Source organism: Chelmon rostratus, chromosome 15 (genome assembly GCF_017976325.1).
Source record: "Chelmon rostratus isolate fCheRos1 chromosome 15, fCheRos1.pri, whole genome shotgun sequence".
Taxonomy (NCBI): Eukaryota; Metazoa; Chordata; class Actinopteri; order Chaetodontiformes; family Chaetodontidae; genus Chelmon; species Chelmon rostratus.
Genome location: NC_055672.1, coordinates 12,785,735 through 12,806,358, shown reverse-complemented (window position 1 = coordinate 12,806,358; position 20,624 = coordinate 12,785,735). Strand labels below are relative to the sequence as shown.

General features: G+C 45.0%; 3 protein-coding genes across 3 annotated transcripts in view; 1 reads left to right on the top strand and 2 right to left on the bottom strand.

Moving 5' to 3' along the window:
* rnf144aa (ring finger protein 144aa) overlaps positions 1 to 9,169 on the bottom strand; it is a 31,869-nt gene extending 22,700 nt beyond the window's left edge. Inside the window, exon 1 of the mRNA XM_041953823.1 lies at positions 8,597 to 9,169. The gene's annotated coding sequence lies outside the window, so the exon portion shown is untranslated. The remainder of the gene's footprint in view (positions 1 to 8,596) is intronic.
* A 1,622-nt stretch (positions 9,170 to 10,791) lies between these two features.
* rsad2 (radical S-adenosyl methionine domain containing 2) lies at positions 10,792 to 15,227 on the bottom strand. The gene is made up of 6 exons (XM_041953562.1): positions 14,845 to 15,227; positions 13,938 to 14,099; positions 13,559 to 13,788; positions 13,312 to 13,461; positions 12,226 to 12,258; positions 10,792 to 11,971 (listed from the first exon to the last, which is right to left on the bottom strand). Exons 1-6 carry the CDS (start codon positions 15,167 to 15,169, stop codon positions 11,807 to 11,809), a joined length of 1,065 nt encoding a protein of 354 aa, XP_041809496.1. The 5' UTR covers positions 15,170 to 15,227; the 3' UTR covers positions 10,792 to 11,806.
* A 589-nt stretch (positions 15,228 to 15,816) lies between these two features.
* Positions 15,817 to 20,052, top strand: cmpk2 (cytidine monophosphate (UMP-CMP) kinase 2, mitochondrial). The gene is made up of 5 exons (XM_041954044.1): positions 15,817 to 16,573; positions 16,850 to 16,964; positions 17,352 to 17,553; positions 17,768 to 18,001; positions 19,357 to 20,052. The coding sequence occupies exons 1-5, from the start codon at positions 15,983 to 15,985 to the stop codon at positions 19,475 to 19,477; spliced, it is 1,263 nt and encodes a 420-aa protein (XP_041809978.1). The 5' UTR covers positions 15,817 to 15,982; the 3' UTR covers positions 19,478 to 20,052.
* Positions 20,053 to 20,624: the final 572 nt, after the last annotated feature.

Below are 20,624 nucleotides of genomic sequence, written 5' to 3'. Positions count from 1 at the left end.
AACAAATCCTGCCTTCAATTAAAATCAACGATACTGTTTGTAGTACCGTGAGGCTGTGCAACAACAATGGCCAAACATCTGCAATTCAGAGGTTACAATGGCTTCGTGCTAATAGTGTTTGCGTCAGTGCCAACAGGTGGAGGAAGCCGTGAGCTCTGAGAACACAGCAATGCTAGACCACATTCACCAGAAATGGCTGCCTGTCGGCAGAGATAACAGTCTCGCAGCGTTAAAGCCGCTGAGTCGGAGAAACCAGACGGCCGCCCTGAGACAAAAGGCAGAAATAAAGCAGAACAAAACAGGCCAGTGAGTCGGGACAAGAAAAGAAAGAGGAAGGAAGGAAGGAAGGGAGACGGAAATGGGATAAAACAGAAAGTAAGAAGATCGAAGAAACACAGGAAATCATGTGAAATTGCAATAAAAAGGGACTTTTCCACACCTCTTTAAGCCTCCTAATTGGACCGTTAATGACTGACTGTAAATATTCATGAGGTTCATTTTCACTTTAAATGTTCTGTGTTTGTTCCACGCTGCAGAAAAATTCAATGCTTGCCTATCTGGACCCCCGAGCTGGACGACACTCGTCCACTTTAAGCCGTCTTCCGGTTGGAGGTGAGATTTGTTTTCCCCCCTCGCTTGTATGACTTACTCCCCACGCGGCTCAGATAAGACGCGCCCCGCTGTCCTGACCTCGCGTGAAAGAAAGGCCCATCGCACTCGATGACATATTGGTGAGCAGCATGCACAGAGCAAAACATTCAGTCCAGCGGCTGAAGCAAGAGGCGGCACAGAGGCTTATTGTCCGGGGCGACGGAGCCAGACTGAACAGACCAGAGTGACAGCACGCAGCTCTCAACAGCAACAACGAGTGACGAAGAACGTAAAAAACAAGATGCTGGAAGACGCCCAGAAGAGCGTCCCCCCTTTTTTTTTGAGACATACATATGACATCACAGCTTGCCAACTGCAGGAATGCTTAAATCAAGGCTCTAAGCAGCGACAATGGGCTTACTGTGCCCTCCAAAAAGCCATCTAGGCTCACATTAGCGCACCACCAGCTGAGTGGAGACGACAGGCGTGCCACATCGAGCCCATTTCCACTGACTGATGCACAGCGCCCGAGCAAAGGGTCGACGCGGCTGCCAATGTTCCCCCTCGGTTCTCTGCAGCTTCACTCATTACGCTTACATGTCGGACGACCCTCTCGGGCCGTTCATCGTGGCCGTCCTGACCGTCTTGAATGTTACATGTGCTGTATTTATAGAGGCAAAATCTTCCAAACACACAACGCCGACTGAGGGAAGAAAACCTTTTCGAATGTCCTCACTGTGCTCGGCTCAGCTGGCTACGAACACGTTTGGACTCAACTGCTCTCCTCTTTGTGCTATCATGGGAAGTTATTTCAGTTAGTCATTAAAGACAGTTATATCCACCCATCCAGAATTCCCTTTGTATTTACGTCCAAAAAAGAATCCCACAAATATAAACTGGCAGAACGCACCATTTCCAAACTCCCTCAGTTTTGTTGGTTAATGCTGTTGGCTCAGTTTTGATTATTTCTTCTTTTTGGTGCCAGGTTGTTTTTTTTTGTTTTTTTTAACTTTGGGTTTCATCTTTGAAGTGAGCCTCACTAGAATTCCTTGTGAATTTCCATCCAAACCAAATGTGAGAAAAATACTGCAGTGAAACCCAGTTGGTTGTTTATTAATAATGGATTAATAGATTTACTAAAAGGCCAGACCTTCTCTCCCAAAAGAAATCTCAATTTCCATCAACACGGCAAACAAACAAGGTCACGCCCACCGAGGGCGGCGGCTGGAAACCAAACAATAAGGGCTGCATTCACGGGCTGTCTGAAAGTGACGCAACTGGTGGACACGTTAGCACATTTCTGGCAGCGTTTTGAAAAAAAAAAATAAATAAATACCAGACGCCTTATGGCTGCGAGCCAAACAGCTACAGAGACGCTGTTGACAGAGGGGAGTATTTGATTAAAGTCAAGCAGAATGTATGGCAGCCCAGAGAAAACCTCTTATCACATCCATGAAAAGAGGAGAAATGAGGTATGAGGTGAATTTAGACTAGTGAAATCTGTATTTCCATCACTGGCTGCACTTCTGTTTGCATTGAGCAACGCTGCAATTCGTGTATCATAATCACTGAAGGCCTGTCATAGTTTGACTGAGGTAACTTGTCGTGACACTGCAGGCTCTCCAAGGACAAGTGCATTAAACTTCATCGTAGTGGCTAAATCTGAAAAAAGGCAAAACATAAAATGCTCTTTAAGATATTATATACAGTATATGGGTGTCTTTTATTTGCATGCTGTGTGCGTGTAAATTCTTTACGCGTCATCTCATCTCATGCTGTTTCATTGCCTCATTATTCTCCGTTTGTTTCACCTGTTGCATCTGTATCTGGGTCATGTGATCAGCTGTTGCCGCTACAGTATATTACGCAGGTGAGGCCACGCACGTGTTGTTTGTGGTTTGGAGCCCTGATGAAGACCTAGTGGTCCAAACATGTTATGCTTTACCCTGTTTGACACATTTTCTTACATTTGATTGCCTTCTGGTTTTGCTAGTATCCTATTTGAACTTTTGAAAGGTGATGCCATTTTGGTTTACACTGTGTTGTAGGTTTGATGAGCGGAGACAAGTAAAATAAAAACATGATCTGTGTTGGTATGATGAAGGATTGTGTCACCAAAAAACAACAACATGGCTCTTGGCCATACCAAACTCTGGCAGAAAAATAGTTGTTATTAGGACAAACTGATAACTTGATGATAATAATGAAAAAACTGTCATTAAAAACTGTCATAGCATTATCCTTTAATTGTCTGACAGTTGGTCTCACTGTGACTCATATTGTTGGAGGTCAGCGTGTTAACGCTTACAGGAAGGAGCTGACTTGTGTAACACGCCACAAAGAGGTTAAACATTCAGTGTGTGATGGCATATCGTCGCTTTTAATGCACAGACTCTGATAGATCCTTTGAGATTACATCAGCATTATCACACACACACACATACACCACCCTGGGGGCAAATCCACTCTGCAACACCAACTGTTGTGTGTTGCACGAGTGGAGGCTGAGAGAACTGAGCAGGTCGTCTTCGATGAAGCTCACACATAACAAGGAATAAGAGATAAAAAACAATTTGTGCCAATTCGCCTCACTTTAAACGCGACTGCGCAGCGCTGATCGAGACACTTAAATGGAGTTCTATCATATCAGCGCTTTTATCCTTCCACTGAAGCGACTTTAATGAGGACACTACAGTGCTTGCGCTGAACTAACGAGCGTGACTGCTGCCCGGCGAGGGCCGCCGTTACTCCACTGGACAATAGAGTTTTCACGGTCGCAGGAGGAGAGAGCCACTCCAACAGAGAGGCACTCAGAGCCTAATCTGCAGGGTGTGGCGACGCTCTCACCAGCAGCGAGCCAAACAACTCGCAAGCAATTTCAGGAATCGCTGAGTTAGGGCAATGCAGACAAAACAAAAGGGGATAGACGCTAGAGTTTTAAAGTTTTGTGTCATCCCGGGATCTCGTGCGCACACTTCTGCCTCTGACACTCCCAACATATCACCGTCCACAGATGGCTTTCTCACATCTTGTACACCTCACCACGACAGCACACTCGCTCGGTCTGCCCTCCGGCCCTCATCCCCGCTGTTGGTGAGCTGCCGCCTTGTAAAGCAAAACCAGTCTCTGAGTCCCACTGCAGGGGAACGAGGAGGAGGAGGAAGCCAAAAATGACATTAGGAAATGCGCCGACATCCTGTTGTTGCGTTTGGTGCAGATACACAAAGGATGTAGACCCATTGAAAGGAAGCACTCCGAAGGCAGATGTCTCCATGTGACTTTACAGAGCACAAGAGTGAAAAGAGGAGAAATTAGAACACCATGGTGACACGTTTGAAGGGAGAGCTGTGAGCAGCGCTTGCATTCATCTATTCAACTATCTTTTTCACTGATGAAATTACATTGCATTCAGTTTGCTTGTTGCTTGGCCTTAAATTAAAAGCTCTGCAGCCCATAGTCAGATATTTTGTGTTCTTTTGAAGGGCTTCAGGTGTTTTAAGGTTTAAGATCTCCAGCCGGAGTGCAGGTACAGCCGCCGCAAGTGAGGCACTCACCTGGGATATAATGGATTATACTACGGGGACATCAGACAGTAAAAAGCACGGGAGGAGACTGTTATCAGAACCACTGATAAAACTATAATTTTCTGATAACCTGACAGAGCTGCAGTCCCATTATCCTTTCTGAGGCCCTGACACTGCACGCCAAACTCAAAGAACCAGCAGCGATAAAGGCAAACTCATCAAATACACTGCACCGCCTCAAAAAAACCCACCTGCGGCTACAAATACAACCCCGACTGTTGGATTCAGGCTGCCTACCTAAGCAGGAGCGATTCACAGGAAAATGATGCATGCATGCAATCAAGCACCACTGTATTTCAGTGATAACGGCCTCACTGTTTATTGTTCCCTCTCTTTGCACCGTAGCAGGGCTGTGTTAAGATACAGCTAATGCAAAATAGTCTTATTTTCACTTATTTCACTGTGTGTAATGCTGCTGCTGCACTGCAATTTCCTAGCTTGGGATAAATAAAGTCTATCTATCTATCTATCTATCTATCTATCTATCTATCTAACAGGTCACTTCCTACAAGCTGCTGCTTCATATTAAAAGTCTGCAGCTGACAAAACATGTACCAGCTTTTATTGTGGAGGGGCCACAGGAAGCACAATGTGTTTACAAAACAGTGACAGTCTTCCAATTTTCTTTTTTTTTTTTGAGAATAATTTTCCAAGGATGCAATGGAACAAGATGGAGCGATCACTGAGAGCTGCTCCAACTACAAATTTAAGCAAAGTTGCACTTATTGTTGACTTCATAGTTTATTTGGCTGCACTGTAAACGGGAGCACCAGTGGCTTCAGTGGTGTCAAGCAGGCCTGAAATCGTGAGGATTATAACTTTCATCAAGTCTTGGCAGGCTGCAGGTTCACTGGAGAGTACAAGTGTCTCCAGTGCTTAGACCACTCCTGTGTTCCAAGTATTAGTCAGGCCCGTCCAAAGGGAGACAAAGTCCTCACAAAAAGTTTAGATTCTAGGAGAGTGACTGCATGCTAAGTCGTAAAGTAATGAGGCCTCTGCTGAACACTTATCATCGTCATCTGCTGTCTTCCACCGTGGAATCAGCTCGTGATTTATGTCAGGCCAGGTTGCATCGGATTTTGGCTCATCGCTGGCACTCCCAGATCCCGGCCTACCTCCTGACTCATCCACATCTCCTTCAGTCAGTGGTTTCCAACATTTCAGAGAATGACTTTCTGCAGAGTACGAGCCCGAACGTGTTGTACTGTGCTGGTTTTATGTGTAGGTGGAGAGCATCAGCGGCAGAGGCAGACATAGTAAGAGCAAAGGATTGGCTTGTTCCCAGTCGAGCTGAAGTGTGAGTTGTACCCCTTAAAGGAACATGAAACATCATTTGTTGTTCGACTGTAGTCTACTGAGGCTACAGTGGGTGGAAAAACTACCGTCTCCTATTACAAAGTATTTCTTCCTGACTTTTCTCCAAATTAGTAACCTCAGAAAGACGCCAAAAAATCTGAGCTGCAAATGTTTCAGAAAGCTTTTCTAAATGTTTTTCCTGCTGTAGATCTGCATTATACTGGCTGCACTGGACAGAATGGTGTTACATCATCTATATTCTTTCTCTGCAGGAAATCTACCTCCAAATAAGAATGCAGCCAGATTTGCTGTGACATCTGTTTCTAAAACCATGCTGGCTGTGGTCCTCATTAGGCAGTGCGTACGTACGGGTGGATGCTGCTAAACCGTCAGGATGATGCATACAGAGGTTGTGTTTCGGGGGAAATGGCTTTTTGTGTCAACAGCCACAAAATTGCGAGCCGACATTTCTTCATGTCTAAAATGACTTGAGCTCGCTGCTAGTTTGTGCGGGACTCACCAAATCTGAAGGATTCCTGGAATGCTCAAATCTTGGAAAGCGTCAGATGGTCAGCAGAACCTGTGGTTTATTACATAACGGCGTCCCACTTTACGTGCCCTACCTGTCTGAGAAAATGGAGCCCGGGAGGACGGTTCTAAATGCCAAGCAGCTGTCTGGAAGGCTCACAGCGCACACACACACACACACAAGCATCCCATAATGCTCTTGTAACAATCCCCATCTCATCCCGACGCGATCCTAATGGGCTGGATACAAGCCATAGCACACAGAGAGCTCTCTGAGCAATGAACATCATTTTCGGGAGCTGTTTACACCTCACGTGGTTGCATTGTTGACTGTCTGGTGTGAACACTACCCTCCCCTCAACCCCACACACACACACACACACACACAGTACACCTGGAAACCGGCACCACCCTGAACACTCTCTCACAACACCCCGCGGAAAAGGCATTTAAGCTGTTGCATAATACTTGGCAACCTGACTGCACAAAGGCTACGTACAACCCCTGGAGTCACATTACACCAAAATCACTTCTCTAGACGTTACAGGAATAAAGGAGTGATTCAACACTGGCACGCTGCATTAATGCACCGTATAACTGAGACGGCAAAGTGTTTCCAGAGAAGCCAGTTGACTAGCCACAGTTTGCTTATTCTGCCCTCCAAGACCCCCCTCCACTCGGTGAGCCGTCTAACAAGAGTTTGGTAACCTGGAACTGAGAGTGATTGACTTTAAAACACTGGTTAAGTGTATTTAAACAAAACGGGTGTCACATTTCTAGATCAGCTCGGCCTCAGGTTGGCTAATCTCCTTAACGTTACGTGCTGCTGTGTGATCTAACGTGGAGCTCAACTGGGTTATAAGAAGACCTGGAAATTAGACTGATTCAGGCCTGGAAAACCGAAGCGCTTCCTTGTTTACTCCCCAAACACACTTGCATGATTGCAACAGAAGGTGAAACAGCATCCAACAAATCAAGGACCTGAATCTAGAGGCGGGATTATTGCGTATAAAACCGATATTGTATTATTTTCATACATATTGGGTTAATAATCCACCATCAAGACATAAAACTACACGGTTTTAAGACTTCTTGACAGTCCAAGCCCAAAGCTGAGACAATGTAAAGCAAACCCAGCGGTAGACTTTCCCTGCAATCAGAATATGATCACCATCACAACAACACATTCAGCACAGATCCTTTTCAAAGCGCAGCGGTAATATTTCTCAATGCACGGCGATGCCAAGGTCAGGCAGAGCCGTGAAAGGCTTGGATAAACACGGCCTGAGCTGTGTGAGGCTAACACGGCACGCCAAAACAATCGCAGCCCCCTCCTCGCCTCCGCAGGTGCGAGCATGTGTGCGTATGCGTTTCCAGGTACAGCGCGTTCATGTGCATGTATGTTTTGACCTGGACTGCAAAGGCATCATAACCTCGGCCCATCTCAGTCTGAAGTAAACTAGCCTCTCCTCTGGGAACGGGCTGACCGCTGCTGGTCACTCTGAGGAATGTGTAGCTGTTTTGTACACACCATCCTTCCCTTGTTTTGAGCGAACTCGCGGCAGCCAGCAGTGGCTCGATGCATGTATTCACCCCGATGGGAGCGGGCTCTTTCTGAGGATAGCAGAAACAGTGCATCACAACATCGCCTGCGAAACTCCATGTGGAATACACAACGCTCCCTAAAGGAGTGTTTACGTGTGTGTGTGAGAGAGAGTGTGTGTTTCACTATGCAGCTCCTGCAGTATGGCTGGAAGCATGACACCGGAGACGGAATCAATAGTGCACAATGAGAGGGATCTTAAAAGCCAAGGATTAGAACAGGATGGACCTCATCTAGGTGCCCCCATGTGTTGAATTCCTGACGCTGATGCTTAAACGCACCATGTGGAGGCGAAACCACTGGCATCCAGCACATGATGTCCTGACAGTACCTGGCCGCCCCCCCAGGGGATGTGTGAGACATGAGAACAGTGTGTACAGGTTGGACACACACTAGAAGTGAGTGTATCGCACAAGGCTGCAATGAATGCTCTGTTCGTCTGGTGGCCTGGTTTCATGGCTGTGCCCATAATCTGACCGTACCCTGAGGGGGACCCGCTGCTTAAAATGGAACTAGCAGGGCACCGAGTGACCTTTCAGGGCTCGGCGGAGCCATCCACGCCGAGCATGTTGTGCCAGGGGTTCAGATGCAACACTCTGCAGCTGCTGCATGGGGGGGGGGCAAATGGGATTGAGGGCCACGGTGAACGACAATTACAGCAAGTCTGATCAAGTGTCAGCCACACACACACACACACACACACACACACACACCATACTGATGTCATTCTGAAGCAGCTACCTGCAACCTGTGCTTTGTCATCTATTCACAGCTGTTTACATCAACATAAGAGCTAAACAGCCTTCTCACATCACCACAGACACCGCTGACAGTCTGAACTGCGAGCCAAGTACAACACGTCTTACTGTAAAAACGAGGAAATGGCGAAAATCAAATGCGACAGCAGTTTCTGAGTGAAACCGAGAGATCAGGCGCTGCTCCAGCTCCTCCTGCGCTGCGCTGAATCAAAGCAAAAAGGGGGACAAAACCTTACCTGGCTTTCTGAGATAACGCCGTCTTGATGGTGTAACCTCAGGAAGGGTTGAGAAGATGATCTCCTGAATTGGATTAACGAGGAGGCGGCCAGGCAGTCAGGCGGAGGAGGAAGAGGAGGTCGTGGTGGAGGAGGAGGATATCTCTGAAGGGGTGATGCCCATGTTCATTATGTTTCCCTCCAACAGCGGGGTGGAAACATTTGACCCGCTACTGTCGCCTACAGCGCCTCAGATCGGGCCCTGGTGCAGCACCAACGACCGTCGGCGGCAGATAAACAAGCAAAAGCAGAGGGGAGCTGCGGCTGAGTCGCTCCCGTCTGTTTGGCTTCTCAGCGGGGTTTGTTGCTACACCGGAACCGCGGTCTCTACTCTCGATTACGGGCGAGTGCGCAGCGTCCAGCCGCCAGCCTGCTGCACAAGCCCCGCGAAGAGCAAGAGGCTGCGTCGCTGCAGAGGAATCCGGGGGCGGTGTGTTTACCTCTCCGCCGCTCCTGCTGCCGTGCTCGGTGGGAAATCAGCTGCTCCGCGTTGGAGAGACGCCATTTGTTAGCGAGAGGCTTCCCGTCTGCCGTCCTGCGCTGCCGCTTTAAGACGCTCAGCTGGCTTCTCACAAACAGCAGCGCCCCCTGCTGGCGCAACACTGCCATCACCTCTTTTTAGGAGCAGTCAAACGATATTTTCTCACCTCCTTCCAGTGGTGGAATGTAACTGAGTACATTTACTAAAGTACTGTACTAAAGCACACATTTGACTCTATTTGTCCTTTCTTTTCATGCCACTTTCTACTTCTCCACAATTCACAGAGAAAATGCTAAACTTTTTACTCGACCGCTCTGACAGCTTTTGTCACAACCATCTTTACACATTTAGATTTTTGCACAAAACATACGCAGAGCTGTTTAAAACCAGTATATACAAGTAGAGCTGAAACATTTTAAATCAATTATCCGATTGACAGAAAATTAATTGCCAACTGTTCTGATAATTTAAGGATTTTAATCTAGGAATCTATTCTGAATGAATCTATAATGAAAATGGTTAGTTCCACGTCAACCAAATGCAACAGTAAAATCCTGCTTTTACATGAATGCATCAGCAATAATCTGATGATATAATATATAAGAGCATCACAGTCACAGGAACCATTTTTCTGCATTGAGTACATTTAACATTTTAAGTATATTTTCCTGATTAAGTAGAATTTTCAATGCAGGATTTTAACTTGGCGCAGTATTTTCACAGGGCGATATTCGATTAATAAAGGATCTGAGTACTTCCTCCACCGCTGCTTCCCTGCAGCAGTATCTATCCATGCAGACATCTTGTGTATATTATGCCAGCACCTTTACGATGGCCTTTAATTAGAAAGTGGCTTTTCATGGTAATTTAAGGTAATGGTATCTGGCCATGCAGACACTGTTTGCATGGTGTGACAAATAATACAACCCTAATGCAATGGAGGAGAATGGAGTGTAGTTTATGGTGTCATTTTCCAATGTGTGCACCAAAAGCTACATTTCATTTGCCTCCACTGTGTTGGGTTGGAGGCAGAGAGACGGATATCTAAACACCTGAGCAGGTAAGACTAAAATGATACACATGAACTAATACAACTAGATAATAAATAATGTTTTTTTTTTTATGAATTTGAGGGAATATGCTCCTTTAAAAGAATCAGCTGAAAAAATACTCTAGGGGCCCTTGAGTCTGTGGAGTCCCAGCAAAATGAAGCTCACTTCAGTTTCACTATTTCATGCAAATGAGCTCTCAGCTGAAGTGTCATAAATTAAAACGTAAAACCTCATGAAAATGTTTGGATATAGACAACAACATGTCAGACATTGTCAGAGACTGAATGAATTTCCACAGGCGTTTACACAGTCCATCACAACACTTCTACAGCTCACATGAGTTTAACTTCCATATAAAATGTCCATTTACAGACGACAGCTGTTGTTTACCAGGTTGCTAAAACAATTGAGCCAGTCGAGACATGTCGTCAACAATTCAGATAACAGGACAGTCCAGTCTGCTCAGTTCAACACGTCTGAATAATGGAACGTCCTGCCACCTGTTGGGTTGACTGCATGAAAACAATGCATGCAATAAGATAAGATAAGATCAACTTTATTAATACCCAGCTGGGGAAATTTGGTGTTCCAGGCAGCATCAATAAAAAAAAAAAGCAAATAGCAAAGACAGTGGAAAGTTAAAAAAAAAAAAAAAAACGAAAAAGGAAGTTGACAATGTATACGTACATTTTGTACAAAGACTATAGAAAATATATTGCCAATGGAAATATTGAAACAAAAATTGTGCATGGTTATAGCTAAATATGGATAAAGTACAGTATTTGCTCTATTGATCAGTAGATAAATATAAATATATATGTGCCACAGTGGAAATAAAAATGTATACATGTTGTATTGAAGGAAAACTGGAATGTAATATTGTAAGAGGTAGAAGGATGTTTTTACAGTAAAAAAACAAAAAAAAAACAGCATGAACGAAACCGTGCTACGAGTTGAAAAGCCTGACGGCTGCTGGAATGAAGAGTGGATGCAGCAGCTTGATGAGCTCATGAGAGTGGCTGCTGCTCAGCGTGAGGACGGTTGGACGTGGTTGGGATTCCTCTCAGTTGTCAGAGTCATGCATGGCATCTGCTCAGCTTCTTTTACTGGGAATCACATGAGCCAGTTTCTGCTCTGCTGGTGCAGAATCAGTGACATCTTTCAAATCATGTGCTTTTTATTAGTGCTTGCACACTGTTTAATTTCCAACATACCTGCGTAATAACCACTATTATTGTTTCTTTTATCTTATATTATTGCTTGGCATTTTTTTCTATTATATTTTTGTATTATCTGTATTAACTTATTTTATTTGCCTCAAATGTTTTAATTCTGGTTCAACCATGTAAAGCACTTTGCACCTTTGTATTGAAAGCTGCTGTATGAATACTGTTTTTTATTACTATATGCTAGTTATTACTACAGTGGGATGAAATTTTAGGAAATAAAAATAATAAAATATTTTCATGATAATTTGGGTTGCTACATGCTGACAAAAATAAAATAAAATGAAACTCACAATTTTTTAAACAACAATAAGCAGCACAATCAGTTATCAACATAACAGAGACAAAGAAAAGATAAATTATTAAAACATTCTGATTAACAAACGTAAAAAAAAAGAGGAGCTGCAGATTTTCACCACTCCAGCTTCATGTCGGCTTTGCTCCACACATATTTCCCTCCTCTCTTCAGAAACATCTTCTCATCGAAGCCACTGAAGCGAATGGCCTCCTTCACACCAACATCAAGGATGGACTTGGACGGGTCCTTCCGTCCCTCTCGACAGTCCAGGAAACGCATCTGAAAAAAGAGGAAAGAGGAAATCAGCTGTCACATCCAGGTTACCTGTGTATTGGACGGTTAGAAGGCAAAAAAGATTGAGATTTTTCTGCAGTGAAATACCTATAAACCTGCACATTTAAATGATCAAGTCAGAATAAAGCCAAAGCTTTTCCTTTCATTTCCATTCAAGGAATCAATGACTTCTAACTGCTCAAAACATGGCGGCAAGAGCTGTTCTTCAACATAAAATTATTTAAATATAAGGTACTTACGTATTCATCCAGGATCAAGTAGGAATTCCTCATCTGTGAAGACAACCAAGACCGCAAAGCTCAATTCTGGCCACTGATTCATAACACTGTCATGCCATTTACATGCTAACATGCAACACTGCTGATGCTGCTCCACTCCCAACAGAAAATGTCCCACAAATCAATGTTATTATTGACTAGCTGCAGGATGAATTGGTCTCTGCCATGGTACATTTTAGTCGGGCCTTGGTTCACTGAATATCGCTGACGTGCTACTTGACCGTTGTGGTTGCGTAACACTTTACATTTGCAAACTCAAGGACACAAGTTATTTATTAGTTTGCTATCTCTTTTCCATCCACTTTAACATTCCACTATCTGTGCAGAGAAGTGTGCACAGTACGATGACAAAATTGACTTTAAGCACATATGGAGAGAAGATGCACTATACACATACACTACACACTACATCCATATACTAGTTTATGTCACAGGCGACCTGGTACCATGTCAAAGTGTGCAAAAGACCCACCGGTCCACCGTGTCAGCATCATGTTTTGCCTCGCCAAGGCGTGAAAAGAACACATTAGCAATAATGAATTTCAGGTGATCGCTGAAGCTTGGTTAGGTTTAAGCACTAAAACTAAGTGGATCAGTTTAGGAAAAGATCATGGTGTGGGTTAAAATAAGTGCATCAGTTACATGAGCTAAGTACGTACACACATACGCACATGATAAGTTAAGTAAGCCTATGTTGCATTTTCTAATGTATGTAAGTTTTTTTTAAAGCCAACAATGACTTTTGTTTTTACAGAATACATGAACCCTGGTCTCTTGTTTGACCCATCCATCCACCCAGACCTCCTCCAGAAGATGACTTTGTTGATCTTTACACTAGTTTGTCCTCATTATCGCCCCCTGCTGGTACTACCACAAAACCACGACACTGACACAGTATCTTATGTTGAAACAGTGGGTCTATTTACACGCTCTGACTGCGCTGCACAGGATGTCAAAGGTGTAAACTATTAACCATAATGTATGCATAGAAGATGAATTTAAACATATCTACAGTCTTATTTGTTGCCACTGTTAACAACCTCGTACCTTCTCATTGGACTCTGGAACAAGGCAGGAGACGCTGCTGTGTCTGTCCAGAAACTCCTGAAACTGCTCGTCGCTAATGACGAACCTCTCTGCCTCCCTCAGAGCCTTCTCTCCTGCATTCTCCCCATCAATCAGCAGGCACTGGAATACCTGAGAGCAGTGAGCACAGACAGCGAAGGTGAGTACGTCTTTCAAGATCCTCACCCACTCACACACAAGCACACACGTTCTCCCCTCCTGCCATTACCTTCCAGCGGACTGGGCCAAGCTGGGTGATGTTCTCCGCCATGTCTTCGTCCACGTTCAAGGTGTTGATGACTGAGTTGATTTTGAACGCCACCGTGTACCGCTGGCACCAGTCGCGAATCTTGTAGAGGTTGTCAAGGTGGCTCTTCCTTCCCTGAGCTCTGCCAATCAGCTGGTTGGTCGCTTCATCAAAACTGTCACAAGAGATGGCCAAGATGTCCAGATAGTCACCTGGCGGAGAGAGAGGGCGCCAAATGAGGCCATTTTTCTTCCTCTTGGATGAAGAATATCCTCCTAACTTGTGTTCAATCCGGTAAAAGAGTTAAAACGAAATAAGACAGGATTTGTCCTACAAACTTAACGCTAATTTGCAGTCTTACCATATTTCTGGAACCATTTTTCTCTGATCATGCTTCCATTGCTGACGATGCTGACACTCGGGAGCTGGAGGTCCTGCTTGCAGAACTGAACTAACTTCCCCAGAAACTCTCCTTTATCGTGCAAGAAAGGCTCTCCTCCAGAGAAGTTGATCTTTTCCATGCCTAACAAACGTAGAGATGAATTTAGCAGCATGCCAGAGGTTTGAATTTACTCAAGTACTGCACTTAAGTGTAAAGTCAAAGTACTTTCCATTTGATGCAACAGAATTTATTTTAAAATGATTTTATTGGTTTTCAGATCACTGACTGGCTTTGCCCCGTCCTATCTGTCCGACATGGTTAAGACATATGTGGCCGCTCGGTCGCTTAGATCATCTGACTCAAACCTCTTGACTGTTCCTGAGGCCACAACTAAAAGGCACACAGAGGCAGCCTTTGTTAATTATGCACTCAAACTCTGGACCAGCCTCTCTGAAGGTCTCAGGGCTTCTAAATCTGTGGACACCTTCAAATGAGATCTTAACACACGTTTTTTTAACCTGAAGTGTCTTTTCTTTTTACCTGACAGCTGGTTTATCTTGTCTTATCCGGCTGTTTTAATTCTGCTTTATCTAATTTTATTTTCCTTTATTTCTTGTTTTATCACACCTGTTAAGATTAATGAAGCAGTAATATTAAAACTTAAGACATAATAATAAAGCACTGACAGAATGAGACTTCCTTATAACAGACCTACTTTAAGTACATTTTGTTGACTTACTGATATTCTGTTACTTCAGAAAAACTTTGACAGCAGGACTTTTACTTGTAGAGGAGTATTTTCACAGTGTGGTATTAGTACTTTTACTGGAGTAAATCGATCTAAATACTTCTTCCACCACTGACTATACTGATTTGTGACAGTTACCTGATTCCTGCAGAAGTTGGAGTCCCCTCTTGGCTTCCTCTAAAGGCAGGACGAAGGACGTTTTCGCAGTGTGGAAGCAAAATCCACATTTGTAATTACACTGGCGCGTGAAGTGATAGTTGACGCTTGTCGGGGTCATCACGTGTTGGGCTTTGCTTTGGTCCAGTTTGCTGTCAGCGGGTGTGACAGGGGAGGTTGTCCCCTCGGAGGCTCCTGCTGTCCAGTTACGAACCCTTGAAAAGAAGCTCGACAAAAAGTAATGCACGGTGCTGATGCAGAGCTGCAGCAGCAGCTGCGGGGACGCGAGCACAGAGGAGACCTGCATCTTCAAAAGGGACCGATTCACACCTGCTCTGCTCGGACTGTGGGCGCGGATGCATCTTAAATAGTAGGCTGCAGGGGGAGAAAGTCAGCCAGCTGAGCAGCTGAGTTTCTGTTTACAAACACCGAAAACGAAACCAATGTGGGTGAGTGGCTGACAGATGACTCGGCCACGTGACGCTGCAGGTGCAATTATAAAGCGTAAGGTTATCAAAGTAAACACACTTTGAGCCTTCACACAGATGCAACTGTAAGAACACTTAGGGGCTTCATGGGAACCTATAAGTGATTATATGGATATCAGTGATATGCCATTAAGTATAACAGCCCGAATGCTTATGCAACATGTCTTTTAAAGACTTTAAAAACTTGCACAGAATCAAATGCATGTGTGTGATTGGGCTCCTGCTGACACTTCTATGATTATTTCGTGTCTTAACGTGCATCCTCGGCTTGTTTCGAGCACGTCCTCAACAACATTATTAACTACTGTCAGCGCAGTACTGCGGTTATCAGACTCATGCAGAGGAATGCAAACTTCCCTGCTTCCTTAATAATGACTCATCTCACCCCGAGTTTCTTTCTTCATTTCCACACCCACAATTTATCACTAACGACACATTGCATAACAACTTTGAGCCAAGAAAACATTACTCAGAGCCAGCAGTACGGAGTGTTGGCTCTGACTCTGACGACCCATGGGACTGGGGGAAGTTTCGTTTTCGCCTGTTCAGCTCGCAGTAGCTTTCGTTTCCCCTGCAGCGGCTCGCGCAGTGAAACGCAGACTGGAAGCGGATAAAAACGCGTCGGGCAGCAGATGGCACGGCGCGTCATGCCTCTCCTCGGCCGATGGCCCTCGCGTGTGTTTTCAGTGGAGCTGGATGGAGCACCCTGCTACTTCTCCATCCAAGAGAAGCACCGGGGAGAAGAGGCGCCGCGGCTGTTCGCAAAGGTCCGAGAGCGCGACAGGTGTTTCTCACTGCTCGTGTGCGCCGGCGACGCGATCAGACGAGCCAAGTTTTACGCGGAGCTGAAAGAGACGCTGTTGAGAGACTTGCCTCCGGGGTGTGATGTGTCTCCCATGTCGTCGTTTCTGCCTAATGTCAGGGACTCTCTCATCAAGGGTTTCTTTTTAAAAGATAGCTCAGACAGTCCATCCAAGTCGGAAGGACTCCTGCGGGATTTAATAAGGCATGATCCGGTGCTTGTGTGTTCATACCTGAGGGGTGAGGACGGCCAGCTGTGGACTCAGCATCTGTGGTCTCACGCAGACGGCCAAACGATGGACATGTCAAAGGAGTACTATGTGGTGCCCTCAGAAGCGCCAGAATATCACCCATCTACTCTCAACATCATCAACTCTGATGTTTTCTACAGTTTTGAGGAGGCTTATGAAGTTCTGAAAAAGGTTCTTATTGTCTCATTATGATGCATAAACCTGTTTTACAATTACATAAACGATTCTCATATTGCTTCATATGCAAGATATGGCAAAATGTCGCCCTCATGTGGTAGAGAAAGGTATAGCAGTGTGCACCAAGTGGCCCATAGAGGCACTTGATTATTCCATTTATCTATCAGTGCCAGGTGGGCCCACAGTGGTGTGTGTGTTCATGTGCGCCACCGCCTATGACTCCCTCCTGCCTCCTCTCACAGCAGCAAACTGATTGTGTCTGTTCTGCAGTGCGGTGACATCATCCCAGAGGCGACGTCTGTTATGGAGCTGCTGCCCAGCAGAGCGCCGGCCAGAAGGAAACCAGACTTCCCTGTTATTGTCGTAGAGGGCCTGGATGCCACAGGTTAATGCCATTACCTCATTAATAAATATGGGATCAGTCTGATGTATAGATGTCTTGCAGAAGTGATGGCCAGTTGTTCTCTGCTAAAGCCATTATCTGCCAGCGTGCTCGGCCTAATGGAATATCACATATCATGACCTCAGAAAAGTTACATCACTGTGAAAGTGGTTTATTGAAGAGCTCGCTCTTCTATTACTCTTTGCAAACCTCACAAAAGCTCGATCGTGTAGGTAGGATGGGAGTTTTAGGTCGGTCAATTTTTTAAGAGTCACCTCGGTCTTTTATTACATTTAAAAATAGGATGAATTCTACCTTTTGCTCTCTGAAAACTTACCCAGACTTTGTGTTTCTTCTTTGTCTCTTTCTCCCCTCCTCTTCCCATCGCAGGTAAAACCACTCTGACAGAGTCACTGAGGGATACTCTGGGGGCCGCTCTTCTGCGGTCCCCTCCCCAGTGCCTGTCCCCCTTGAGGGCCCGCTTTGATCAGGAGCCGCCCCTCATCCGCAGGGCCTTCTACGCTCTGGGGAACTACATCACAGCAGAGCAAGTAGGCCAGGAGGCCTCGAAGACACCTGTCATCGTTGACAGGTAGAGACGACTGAGATGTCGCTGGTGTTGTGAAGTTTGCCCGTTTTGTGAACTGTTTTGTGATAGAGGGGGCAACAGAAAGAGTCCGTGGGGATCTAGACCTGCAATTCAAAGTTTAGCATCTCCTTCTCCTGTGAGGACAGTTACCTGATCATCCATCCATCCATCTGTCCATCACATGCCTTTCAATCCCCCGTCCCTTATCTCTCCCCAGGTTCTGGCACAGCACAGCAGCTTATGCCATCGCCACAGCAGTCAGCGGTCCAATGTGCAACCTTCCAGCAGAGGGTTCGGAGGTTTACCGCTGGCCCAGTGACCTGCTCCAGCCCAGCCTGGTGGTCTTACTCACCCTGGACCCTGAGGAGAGGAAGAGGCGGCTGAGGGACAGAGGTCAAGGAAAGACTGAAGAGGAGCAAGAGCTGGACCACAACCAGCTTTTCAGACTTAAGTGAGATATTTGGATTACATACAAGTTTGAGTTTACAAGTTTACAGCAAGGCATCTAAAATACTGGGAATTAATGGGAAAAATAATGGAAAAGGGTTAATGAATTTGATTATCAATTAATGTGTTGATTGCTTCTTTAATTAATAGATTTAATAGTGTTATGTGCGTCCAGCAGTCCAAAACCCAACAGTTTATAGTTAACAGTCACAGTGAACAGAGAAAAGCAATAAATGCTCAGGTTTGAGACTGAAAAACACAGTTTTAATTGATGTCTTAAACAATTAACCGATTATCACAATAGCTGGGATGTAATTTTCTGGAGACTGACTACTTTTCCTAAGGGAGAAAAAAACTGGAAGTGGTTGAGTTATTTTCAATTATTTCCAATGCAAATAAATTTCCTGAGGTTCTATCGATCATAACACAAGAGTTATCTATTCCTGAAACAAGGGAAATTGCACCGGAAACAACAATTTCATCAAAAACAGACGGAAAATTACTAAAGTGCCTACATAATAAGAGGAACTTTTTTTTCTGTTGGTGTACACTGTAACATACATGTAGTTCTCATAATAGAGGTGTCTTATCTACACTCTTCTATTAATCTGACTGAGGTACAGTATGACAGTACAGCTGTATGGTGCTCAGAGTGGGTAATGGCAGAAAAAAAACACTCCCGCCACTCGTTGCTGTGTGACATGTGTGGACAAATGTTCTACAGTCGGGGATGAAAAAAGTTCTCTCTGTGAAAACATGAAAGCACAGATGGGGTACAAACTGTACTGCACGTTTCACTGAGTCAGGTCAGCTCAGTCTTAGTCTGATCCATCAAACACTTAACAATCAATTACTGTCCCGCGGGGGAAGCAGCTGATGAGAAGGAACAGGTGATTAGTTGCTGAGCTGTTGTGCTCCATTAAGCTGGTCAAAACTCGCAGGAACTGCCGGCCCAGTTAGCCGCTGCGCAGACAGGTCGATGGCTACTTTCATTCATCCTCTATCCTGACATAATGGCCTTTCCACATGGGACAGCCAGATGTTGGACCAGCAGAATTAGAAAATGGAGCGAGTTGACTGTCTGCTGCTGAGAGAGTGAGCGCTTCTGGAGACTTGGTCAATCACTATCTCGAGGACTATTCTTCACTTGTCTCAGGAAACGATGGCGTTTTGAGCCATCCATGTTGTTGTTTCTAATGCTAAATTTCTCAGGGGTTGCACATTTGACAGTTTCACTGAAACTCTGTGCAGTCAAAATACTCATAGTTGCCCTGAAAACAGATTATTAATGTAATGTAAAGTGACAGTTGCTGTGTTTATATGCTTATTTTCTTCACTTGTTCATGTGTGTCTCTGCAGAGTGGAGGAGGCTTACCGGAGGATCAACGGCCCAGCTTGCGTCACGGTGGATGCAAGTCCTTCTGCAGACCAAGTGCTCCAACAAGTGCAGCTTTTAATTAGGGGCAAATGCCACTTGTAAGCAGTTCTCCATCTCCCCCCGCTGTCGGCCAAGCATCAAGTGGATGCAGTACCTCCTCGCACCACTGGGTGCCAGTAAGGTGTTGTGAATGTGATAGTAGGAGGGACGGTGGCCAGATTGGAGTGTGGAGGAGAGATTCTCCTCAGAATGAGTAAAGGTTGAATGGCTTGGGGCCAGAGCTGCATGCTACAATCAGAAATACATATTCATGTCGACACACACATGCACACGCAGATTCTGACACACACACAAGTATTGTCAAAAGGAAGTGTGCATTTAACTGCTGTTGTGACCTCTCAGAAATCAGACGCAGTGTAGCCCTTCAGACGCTGTGCAGCTGCACTTATTGACAACCACTCGCATTTGGGCCGACACTGAGGAAGTGGATAGAAACATTTGTATAAGAACTGGTCAATTAACCTAGACACGCAAACATCTCAAAATACACAACTGACCTGCAAGAATGCAAACACTGGAAGTAATGATAGGATTCAATTTTCATTCAGATAAAATACTTTTAATTTGTCATGAATGTGCTTCAAATTAAAAGAAAATGACAAGAAATATCTGTTTGGGTTAGTGATTATGTCTTCCATAAGCCTGCCAGAGAGGTCTGTGAAACAAACTGATACTTTTGCACTGTGGATGGTAGTTCCCTTTGGTTCGACTGTTGATATTGACACAACTGATGCCACTTGTATTGATAACCTGTGTGTCTCGCAGTGGAGCTGCAGAGCACGCTGAGAACAGGCAGTGCTGTTTGTACTTGACGTTCTAACGGGCACAGGGCCTCACAAGTGAGCACACATAAACGTACACATGCACGCCCACTTGTGTAAACACACACGCAGGCGTGCACATTTACTAAGAGCATATACTGTTACTCATTTATGTATGGAGGAAGTGTATATTTGGCCTATGTGATGGGAAGATTAATTGGAGGTTTTAGTAATTATGAGCTCGGCAAAGCTGCGGGCTGGAGAAGACAGAGTGACCCATCTCTTTTACTGTGATGCATCAGCAGAGCGCCAACCACTGCAGACCCTATTCATATGGCAATTAATGGAGCGCTGTATATCAATGTCATTCCTGTGCTCCCCCACATAAGTGCATGGATTACTCCTACTACCAATTACAGCAATCCAGT